The 11,820-nt window shown below is 41.2% G+C and overlaps 1 protein-coding gene across 1 annotated transcript in view; it reads left to right on the top strand.

Moving 5' to 3' along the window:
- Nucleotides 1–684: 684 nt before the first annotated feature.
- ACE2 (angiotensin converting enzyme 2) overlaps nucleotides 685–11,820 on the top strand; it is a 98,261-nt gene continuing 87,125 nt past the window's right edge. The window contains exon 1 of the mRNA XM_077294183.1: nucleotides 685–909. Coding sequence (XP_077150298.1) covers nucleotides 724–909 — 186 coding nt within the window. The 5' untranslated portion in view covers nucleotides 685–723. The remainder of the gene's footprint in view (nucleotides 910–11,820) is intronic.

The following is an 11,820-nucleotide window of genomic DNA, read 5'->3' as shown; positions in this document are numbered from 1 at the left end:
GCTGCCGAGAACAATGATTTTTAAGCCTGCCTAAAAAAAACCTCGCATGACGATCAAGCATCTAAACAGGCGGGGTGTTTATGGGCCAATTACTATTGACTTGTCTAAATGGAACTTAAGTAGCAGGACCCCTTTATCATAATTGGTACATTTTATGTTATGTTTTGTTACGGTGGCTACCTGCCAGAGCAATGCTACATGAGGACAGACTACGCTCAGTAACTGATTCACAGCTGAAAAATGTTTGTCTGTTTTTCATAGAAATCACAATCTTCAGTAAATTAACTTTTATAAATCCCCAAGTAGAGCCAGTACATTGACGATGTCTACTTAATTATCATGGACAGAAGTGAGAACTTGATTAATTGTGCAGAAAGTAAACAGAATATTGTGCTGGCAATTTTCTGCAAAATGTTTGTATTTAATAGGTAACATCTATCAAGAGCAGCCATTAGAAGGTAGACACAAAGCAGCCTCTCGGAGATAGCATGTTACTTCATTAGTCGGTGATTTCCTTCCAAAATATAACATTTTGCTCTGATCACCTCCATCTCGTGATAAGAAAGACAGCGATCAGTAACACTGTAATGAAGCATGGCACTTCCTGTACTGCTCTAGGAAACCTTTGGCAACATGGTACAAAGGCTAAAAGCATAAACTCATTTTCCATACTGATTAAAAGGAACTTGAATCAGTAGAGGGAATCTTGACTGAAGAAGCAGGATGTCGGGTATTCTCTGGCTCCTCTGTACATTGGCCCTTATTGGTCCCTCAACCCAAGATGTCACAAGTGATGCCCAGGCATTTTTACAGGAATATCAGAGAAACGCCGAACCCCTGTATCATCAAAGTGCTCTAGCACAATGGGAATACAATACTAATATCACAGATGAGAATGCCCAGAAAATGGTATGTAGATTTCTGTATAGCTGGCTTTATTGTTTCCGAGCAGTGATTGTTCTTTATCCTACTATACAGTTTATGTTGTGTGATACATGCATCTAGCCAAAAAAAAGATATTTAAACATTTTGTGATTCATTGATTATTCCAATAATTGCACGTTATTTATATAAAATTAGAGATACCTTATTGATTGCTGGAGGTCTGACCAGTTTGATCCCCAATGATCCTGAGAGTAGGGTTCTAGAGCTCCATCCTTAATAAAATGAAGGTTATCAACCTCTACTTTATTCATTATCTATTGGACTGCTGGAAATAGCTGAGCACTGTACTAAGCTTTCTCCGGTAGTCCCAAAGACAATGAATGGAACAGAGGATGAATGGAGAAGAGATTGAGCAGTTCTGGAGCCCCGTTCTTGGGATCACTGGGAGCTTAAACTATAGAATGCCCAGTGGATAGCGGATAAATTGTCATTCTAAGAATAATCTTTTCACTCCAAGAAATTAGATGAATATTATGTGATGCCTTATTCCGCAGATAAACAAGATTTTTCTGACAGATGATGCTTTAACACTAATTTATTACAATATTGCCATCAATTAACTAAAAGAGAAAATATTTTAACGAATGATAAACTATATATCTGTATGTTTGACTTCAAATAAAAATAATCTCTCATTAGGATTGTGTAAAATGTTACGTCCAATGGTGGCTCACGTGGATTTGTGGACGTACAGTGCCACAGGAGCGGGCCTGCCTAGGAAGGGGCATAGCTAATCAGCTACCAAGTGTTCACTGGAGCTCTTGGGCTGCAGTTAGTCACCAGGTACCACTTCTAGGCAGATCCCGGTATTGGAGCTGCTGGGGGTCAGTTTGCTGACATGGACTAGGGTTAAGTTCAGATACAATGATCTAGCATACTGGATCAGGGACTGGCCACACATGGACCTGGGGACAATGTTCAGAACCCTGGCTGCACTGGTACCAGCTGACTTCGGGAACAGGACTGGCCGCATGGGAACCAGGGGACAACATTCCGTACACTGGCCGCACTGGGACCATTGATTTGGGTTCAGGACACTGGCCGCACTGGGACCGGGGATTCGAATTTAGGACACTGGCCACACCAGGACCAGGATTTCGGATTCAGGACTCCAGCCGCATCGGGACTGGGGATTCGCATTCAGGGAACTGGCCACACTGTGTCCAGGGATTTGGGTTCAGGACACTGGCAGCACTGGGACCAGAGATTCGGGTCAGGACACCGGCAGCATTAAGACCAGGGATTTGGGTTCAGGACACTGGCTGCTCCAGATCCAGGGATTCGGGTTCATGACACTGGCTGCACTGGGACCAGGGATTCAAATTCAGGACACTGGTCACACCAGGACCAGGGATTCAAGTTCAGGACACTGGCCGCATCAGGACCAGGAATTAGGGTTTAGGACACTGGTCGCACTGGGTCCAGGGATTCGGGTTTAGGACACTGGTCACAATGGGTCCAGGGATTCAGGTTCAGGATACTGGCTGCACCAGGACCCGTGATTCGGGTTCAAGACACTGGCCGCATCAGGCCCTGGGAACCTCACAACTGCACTGGTAGAACATCCACAACCTAATGACTCAACTTATCACTTGGTGAGTCCAGGAGCTTCGATGTGCACACCAGGAAGAAGCGGGAGCACACCGGGGAACCTCACTGCAGGGCCAGGGCATTGAGTAAGTCAGGGTCCCTGCATGGAAGGAGAAGGGGATGCCATGCATGGGTGCCGGGCATTGCGCTACATAAAACTAGGCAGGAATTGTTCATTCCAGAGATCTTGTGTTGTGGTTTTCTCTTCAATGACTGTTTATCCTATTTCAATGGGATGAATTTAGCTCCAATACCATACACAGTCCATATAAAATAGTGCAGTTTTTATGTAAGATAGCAGCTAAACACATTCTTTGGCCCATGGTGATGGCACTGACTGAGCCTATGCCATTGGCAGCATCTGCATATTACAGCTAATACTCTTCTGCAACGTTCAGAATCAGAGATATTTTCGATCACTGTTGTTTATCTTCTTAAATGACATGGTTAATACTGATCATGTCACTTAAAGAAGCACTCCCATCTAAATTTTTATCCTCTTAATATATTGCAATTATATTATATAGTACTGTGTACTTACAATTTCCCAATTTGCCTTTCTACCCAGATAGTTCTTCTCTGCAAGAATCATTCCCCTGTTCAACTCCTGATCCAGCTGCTTTCTCCTTATTGTCTTTTGCAGTGATGACTCATACAGGGAAAATTGACCTCCTGTTTCTACATAGAGTGTAGAAAGATGTCATTGACCTATTGGAAAAGAGAAGAATTAGCTGGGTAGAAAGGCAAAATGAGCATTTGTAAGTAAACATTGCTATATAATATGAGGACTGCAATGTATTAAGAGGATAAAAGATTGGATGGTAGTGTCTCTTTGTGGTTATACAGAAGAAGGGGAAAATCCCCAATAAGGACAAAAAAGAAGAAAAAGTGTAATAAAATGTTAAGAAATTGCAAAAAAAAAATCTAAACCCTGCTTCATTTTATAAAAAAAAAAAGTTGTCACTGCCTCTGTAATGCTCTGTTATGTTATTTTAGTGGGATAGAAAAAAAGTAAAAATGGCAGAATGACTGATTTTTTCTATTTCCTAGCATCGTGTTTTTCTGTTTTTAATGACGATTACATGTGATTGTTGGAAGTCTCAGCAGAGAGACCTGAAGTGATAAAGTTATTTTCTGGGGACTGTTCTTATAAAGAGGAAATTCACAGAGCAGACTACCCCTTTAAATCAACTGCAATATTTTATGGGATAAATGACCACTATGATTAGTAATAACCTTTTAATGGAAACGTGCCATCTATATAAAAATTCTTTCTAATCATAATGTAGAAAATTTATAATCATCTCAGTAAATCATTACTACAAATTGCTAGAAACAATGATGTCACAAATGATTAAAGATATAGAAAAGTACTTTGATCTGAATCTAAGGTAAGTCCGCTATGTCATCTCCAAGAGTTATCTGAAAATACTGATAAGCCCATTTACCCCAAATGATGCCTTAATACCTAGGTATACAGGGGTGATTGGATATGAATGTAATAGATGGACAAGTAATGGGCTGTAATAGGTGAAACATAAAAGACCTTGAGGACAGTAGGAGGTAGAAGAGTGGTGGCTGAATACCTGTTTTACAATGCGTTGTAACCTGTGCGTATATGATAAGTGACTGTGGTTCCTGACTCAGCAGCTAATCGCTGCACTTAAGTCATAATGTTTCTATTCATGTTATCAGCAAAGAAACTAATGAAACTATCAGTCTGTTCATAAATGTACAATATAGATTTATGGATCTGTTGACTGTGCATATATTAGATATATTATTTGCCATTTGGACAAATAAGATTGGCCAAAAGTGGATAGTTCCTTTAATGGGGTTGTTTCTTCTTCATTACTGGGTATAATTGATAAGTGCTGGGAAAAACTAAAAAAATAGCAATTTATTTCTAATTTAAAGAAGCTTTCCTCCTCCCATCAAAGATTTTATCCTCTTAATATATTGAAATCATAATATTATATAGCTCTGTGTATTTACAATTGCTCATTTTGCTTTTCTACCCAGCTAATTATTCTCTTTTCTCTGCTCAGTGTAGAAACAGGAAGTCTCTTTTTCCTGCATGGGTCATCCACCTCTTCTGCTCCTGACCCAGCTGCTCCCTCCTGTCCCCTGCCAGATACTTTTGCAGTGATGATAAATGCAGGAAAAAGAGACTTCCTATTTCCACATGGAGCTTAGAAGGAGTCAGCTTGTCATATTTTCATCAGGTGATGTCATAGACCCAACAGAAAAGAGAACAATAAATTGGGTAGAAAGGCAAAATGAGCAATTGTAAATACACAGTGCTATATAATATGATGACTGCAAATAATTAGTCTAAAAATTTTGATGGGAGGAGGGCTTCTTTACAATCTTCTACGTTCTCGAGAACAAAGCAACATTTAATTGTACAGTATACTGCACATTACATAAGTTACTGGCCACCATACTATCTCAGAATGGTGGCCAGTTTCCTAGGCAAGGATCAAACGTTTTCTGCAGGGATTACACTTTAGAAAATGCAACCATCGCTCTGGCCAGATGCCGCCAGCTTCAGTGCCTTTGGGCTTCTCTGAAGGTGCCCCTGCTAACACTGTTCAGACTAGCTTTGTGAGCATGCTACTACAATAAATTGTCAATCTTCAAGAGCCTACCCCCAACCTCCGAGAAGGCAGGAGGTAGAGGACTCAGGTGTTCATGAACAAACCCTATAATTAAGTACCATTTATCCACTGCAGCATAAAACATGACTATGCAGTAAACATATAAAAAAGTCATAAAAATGTTTTTATAGCTCAAGTTAAATAGTTCAATAGTTAAATGCAACATATAGAATAAAATATTCCTAATATAATCTTAATATATACTTGCCTTGTAATGTATTTACATACTGTTCCGTCCAGATGTGTCCGGATCCCAAAATTCCAAGCGGTGGAAGTTCACCGACCTCCATATTGGGTCACCCAAGTGACTGGTGTCTCAATATAGAAACTGCTGGTGGTACCAGCCTCTTGCACGGTACCACCAGCGGAACACCGTCGCACCACACACACACACACACACTGTATACGCCATGCGCACCACACACACTGTATACGCCGTACACACCACACACACACACACACATACACACACACTGTATACGCCATACGCACCACACACACTGTAAACGCCATACGCACCACACACACACTGTATTTGACGTACGCACCACACACACACAGACACACTGTATACGCCGTACGCACCACACACACTGTATAAGCCATACGCACCACACACACACTGTATTTGCCGTATGCACCACACACACACACTGTATACGCCATACGCACCACACACACTGTATAAGCCATACGCACCACACACACACTGCATATGCCGTACGCACCACACACACACAGACACACTGTATACGCCGTACGCAGCGTCTTGCACTGTACCACCAGCGGAACACCATCGCACCACACACACTCTAACACACACACTGTATATGCCGTACGCACCACACACACTGTATACGCTGTACGCAGCCACTTGCACGGTACCACCAGCGGAACACCGTCGCGAACATGCCGGGATCAGCCGAATGATTCATTGACCGCCGCCATCTTTGTACAGGAGGAGTGGATGCACAGTTTTAATGTGATCGCCACTATTGTCTGCACAAAGATGGTGGCGGTCTGATTTACTGCGCCTGTGAAAATTACACGCAGGAGCAGTGAATCATTCGGCTGATCCGGGCGGCAGACGAGCAACGTGTCTACAGGCAGAGGAAGCCGGTCACATTAAAGGGGTTTTCCACGAACGAAAGTTCATTTTAAAAATTGTCTGTGTCTGGCTGTGTACGGAGCATATCACATCTCCTGGGCAGGGGAGGAAGCAAAAGACAATACTGTCATTACAGCAGGGGATCACAGAGGATTCATTTTGTCAGGTAAAATATTTCACTGACTGTTTTTAAACAATATTTTTCCTCACAAAATGTATCCTCTGTGATCTCCTGCTGTAATGTCAGTATTATCTTTTGCTTCCTCCCCTGCCCAGGAGATGTGGTATGTTCTGTACATGGTCGGGACAGCACATGAGGGGCAAACACAGCACAGGAAAAAGAAATACAGCAGACAAGGGGGATAGCACATGGAGGTCAAAGAAGAGATTTGTAGTTTAGATCACACCATATTATATTATATATATTGTGTAGAGTCGGTATTATTCATCTATTATTTACTGGTTTGTAGTTATATTACATGTTACACAGTCAGTGGTCGCTGCTCTGAGGGTTCCTCCTTCTGGCCTCTTCTGTTTATAGTCTTTAGTCCTTTGCTGTTCTATATTTTTTTAATATTTAATAAAGATGTTTATTGTGTATTCATAGATCGCTTCTTTTTGGATTACTGGATTGAAAGTCCATTTGTGTTAATAGTAAAGAATCTTTGCCTGAGATTATTCTTTAGACTTAGGGGATATCCCCTTGTTCCATCGCAGGCCTAAACTTAAAAAGATCACTAGAAAGATCTCTGTAGTGCTCTCTCATATACAGTATTTGTACTATGCAATAAGATGGCCCCTAAGCCTTCGTTTTTCCAAACCTCAAGTTTAATAAGCTATCTTGCTTTTGAAATCTACCCATTCTCTTAAGAACCTTAGTCTGTTTTCTCTGCTCCCGCTCTAGTTCAGCTATGTCCTTCTTATACATGGAGCCCAGAACTGAACACAGTGTAGCCGCACTAGACTTGTGTAGAGGCAAAACTGTGTTCTCATCGTGAGCATCTATGCCTCTTTTAATGCATCCCATTATTTTATTTGCCTTGTCAGCAGCTGTCTGACACTGATCACTAAAGTGAAGTTCGCCGTACACCCTTACACCCAAGTCTTTTTCAGTGACACTTTTACCCTTACATTTATCTACATTGAACTTCAACCCAAGCATCTACCTTACATAAATGTTTCTGTAATATTAAATTATTCTCCTCTGTGTTGATTACTCTGCAGAGTTTAGTATCATCTGCAAATTTAATTCTACTCTTTATGCCCCCTACAAGATCATTAATAAATGTTAAAAAAGAAGAGGACCCAATACTGAACCCTGTGGTACACCACTGTTAACTGTGACTCAATCTGAGCATGTTCCATTAATAATCACCCTTTGTTTCCTATCATTGAGACAGTTGTTAACCCAGTTACAAAAATTTTCCCCTAGTCCCATTATTCTCATTTTATATACCAGGCTTTTGTGTGGCATCATATCAAATGCTTTTGAAAGGTCTACATAGATATCATCTGCTCCATCATCGTCTCCTTGGTCCAGTCTGGAACTTACTGCCTCATAGAAGCTTATTATGAGATACTCCAGGATAGCATCTCTTAAAACACTCAGGGATTTTACCCATAGTAAAGGTTAAACTTATCAGCCTATAATTTCCAGGCACAGATTTAGTCTCTTTTTGAATATTGACACCACATTTGCTATGCACCAGTCCGTTGTTACAGACCCTGTTATTATGGAATCTGTAAATATTAAAAATAACGGTCTGTCTAAGGTACTTAACTTCTGCAGTACTCTGGGGTGTATGCCATGTGGACCCGGGGATTTGTCTACTTTAGTGATTTTGAGGCAGCGCCATACTTCCTGCTGGGTTATGCAGGCGACATTAAAGCAAACCTGGCATCAGGATTTTAAAGTACAGTCATTGTCAGGTTGGCGCCGTTATACTGATTAAAATGATACCTTTGGTGATGAAATAGGTCTTGAGGTTGTTGTTTAATCTTTGTTTTCAGTTTTCAGTTAAAGAGATTCTCGTGCTTCGGGGCGGGACTGTGAGCGCATCATTTTTTGGTGCATTGGCTCATTCTCATCCGTGTGGGCTTAAATGACAAATCATTGAACCTTCAGTGGGTGGGGCTTGCAATACATGCTACTGTGCATGCGCTGTCACCGACGTTATTTTGTTGGAGCAGGCAAAAAAATTGACTCCAGCAAAATTACATAGATGGCGGCGCTTGCGCAGTAACCTGTCATTTAAGCCCACAAGGAACACAATAAGTCAAAGCACCAAAATAGCCTTGCCCACAGTCCCGCCCCAGAACATTAGAATCTCACTAACTGAAAACTACAAATAAAGATTAAACAACAACCACAACTATTTATATAGTTGAAGAATATTTTTGGATTATTTTTTCTTTCTTTGGCAATGAGTCTCTGTCTCAGTCTTTGCTGCCTTGATTTGATTTCTACACAATTTATTTATTTTTCCTGTGATCAATTTTATTGACTTGTCACTACGGTCTTGCCTTAATTCTCTATATGCTACCTTTTTGTAATTTATTGCCCCCCTAACAGTTGCATTTTGTGATCGTGACTAAATGAACCTGTACATTAGGAGATCCCCAGGTGGATAAAAATCCGGGGACAATGCATGAGGATTTTTTTATTTGAACTGAGTACCTCTTCCAATTACTGCTGTCCCTACATTTCTGGAACAGTTTTTTTTTTATATCTGTTCCCTTTTGTTCCAAAGTCATTCCCCCTGGTAAAAAGTATGCAAATTTTCCCTTCAACCAACTGGGCCTAAAACACAGAACTTCTGCCATATAGGAGAAAAAGCAAATGCCCACAGAGAAGTTCTGTGGTATATTCCCAATTGGTTTAATTTTGCATCTCTATTACATCTCTGTGAAAATTGGATGATATGTGAGCGTGGTCCGCTTTTTCATGGACTCATAGACTTGCATTGCTGAGCTCTGTATAACCCTGCCACAGCACTGATTGGCAGCTTTCTGCCTATGCACAGTGTTTCCAGAAAGTTGCCAATCAATGGTGGAGCTGGAGTTATACCGAGAATATTGAAGACTACCTGGCAGCAGGTTTACTCATCCTCTAACAATAACCTTATGATAAAACTGTGATTTTATCAAAACTACAGCCAGCAGCCTAGTAAGAGATACTTCGCTGGAATCAGGGTCTCTGTATCTACAATATGCTCCTCTCAGATTAGGTAGCAAAAATCCGGTGACAGATTACCTTTAAACTTAGAAGATTTTTCTTAAAGCTAAGCAAGTCGAAGAGGTCTTGTAAAGGTGGAGAAATACGGGATGTGTATGTCTTCTATAGCAATATATTGTCTAAGTGAAAACAGTTACATAAGGATATTGTTTTAATGATTGTGGTAGTTTTTCAGTGACTTACAGTAAGTGCTCTTGAAGTAATAAATCTCAATGTTAGGCCTCCTTTATTGAGGGAGTGGGTTGAGGTTTGACCAAAAATTAACCATTAGGTGTGACTTGCCAGAGAGTACGGTAATAACTTTTGAACTTTTTCTTGCATACGCAGAGCCATAAATCTTTTTCCGCACATTATGAATGTTGTGATCTGAAATGAAATGCATTAGACCTGTCCTGAGTCTAAACGAGATGCTATGAGAAAAGGAGATGATTGTGAAGGCATGCTGAACTAACACAATCCAATTCTCGGGCCTCATTAGTTGGGAATTCTGCACACACAGAACATACCGTAATCATTTTGACTCATTGTTGTGTTATTCTCTTTCTGCGGCTGAATCCTTATAATACTGGTTCAACAGATGACTGGAGGTTGTAAACGTGGGTGCAGGTTCTGTTGTAAAAATGGCCTCCTAATATAATAGGAACTGAATATTTAGCAGAACACAACCTCATTAGGAGCTGAATTTGGAAACAATAGCTTGACAGTAAGTGTGTATTTTTTACACAGTACATTCTTTGCAAGTCACCTAAGACCAGACCTGGGCAAAGTCCAGCCCGAGGGCCACATCTTGGCATCTAGCTGTTCCAGTCACAGCTATGTATGCGGATAACGGTAAATATAATGGTAGAGGAGGGAGATGCCGGCTCCTTCTTCCACCAATCACCATATGCGTCACAGACAGCAGAGGCGATGTCATTGTATCATATCTGCTGTGCGGAGTGTCAGTGCACACATCATAGACTGTAGCAGACTAACGGGAAAAGAGGAGCGAGTTGAGTATGTGTTTTTTTTTATTTATATGTGTGGGATGTCTCTCTGTATATAGGGGGCTATGTGGGGGTCACACTATACAGTATATGGGGAGGCTGTGTGGGGGTTCGTACTTTGTATAGGGAAGCTATATGAGTTCTCTTGCTGAATATTGAATAAAGGGAGGCTATGTGAAGGCTCATACTGCTTATAGGGGCTATGTGGGTGCTCCTACTGAATATAGGAAAGCTATGTGAAGGTTCATACTGTGTATAGGGTATGTATGAAGGCTCAAAATATATATAGGTGGCTATGTGGGGGCTCATACTGAAGATAAGGGGAAAAAACAAACCATCTTACATAGGTATGTCAGCGAATCCCACTCCCCCTCAAAAAAAAAATAAAAAAAAATATATATATTATGAAAATTGTACATTCACACTGAAGGCATCAAAACTATAAATTTACACATGTGGAATTATATACTTAACAAAAAAGTGTGAAACAACTGAAATTATGTCTTATATTCTAGGTTTTTCAAAGTTGCCACCTTTTGCTTTGATGACTGCTTTGCACACTCTTGGCATTCTCTTGATGAGCTTCAAGAGGTAGTCACCGGGAATGATCTTCCAACAATCTTGAAGGAGCTCCCAGAGATGCTTAGCACTTGTTGGCCTTTTTGCCTTCACTCTGCGGTCCAGCTCACCCCAAACCATCTCGATTAGGTTCAGGTCTGGTGACTTTGGAGGCCAGGTCATCTGGCGTAGCACCCCATCACTCTCCTTCTTGGTCAAATAGCCCTTACACAGCCTGGAGGTGTGTTTGGGGTCATTGTCCTGTTGAAAAATAAATGATGGTCCAACGATGGAATAGCATGCCGCTGCAAGATGCTGTGGTAGCCATGCTGGTTCAGTATGCCTTCAATTTTGAATAAATCCCCAACAGTGTCACCAGCAAAGCACCCACACACCATCACACCTCCTCCTCCATGCTTCACGGTGGGAACCAGGCATGTAGAGTCCATCCGTTCACCTTTTCTGCGTCGCACAAAGACACTGTGGTTGAAACCAAAGATCTCAAATTTAGACTCATCAGACCAAAGCACAGATTTCCACTGGTCTAATGTCCATTCCTTGTATTCTTTAGCCCAAACAAGTCTCTTCTGCTTGTTACCTGTCCTTAGCAGTGGTTTCCTAGCAGCTATTTTACCATGAAGGCCTGCTGCACAAAGTCTCCTCTTAACAGTTGTTGTAGAGATGTTTCTGCTGCTAGAACTCTGTGTGGCATTGACCTGGTCTCTAATCTGAGCTGCT

Source organism: Ranitomeya variabilis, chromosome 3, assembly GCF_051348905.1.
Source record: "Ranitomeya variabilis isolate aRanVar5 chromosome 3, aRanVar5.hap1, whole genome shotgun sequence".
NCBI lineage: Eukaryota > Metazoa > Chordata > Amphibia > Anura > Dendrobatidae > Ranitomeya > Ranitomeya variabilis.
Note: the sequence above shows the minus strand (reverse complement) of the source record. Positions and strands in the feature narration are given on the sequence as shown.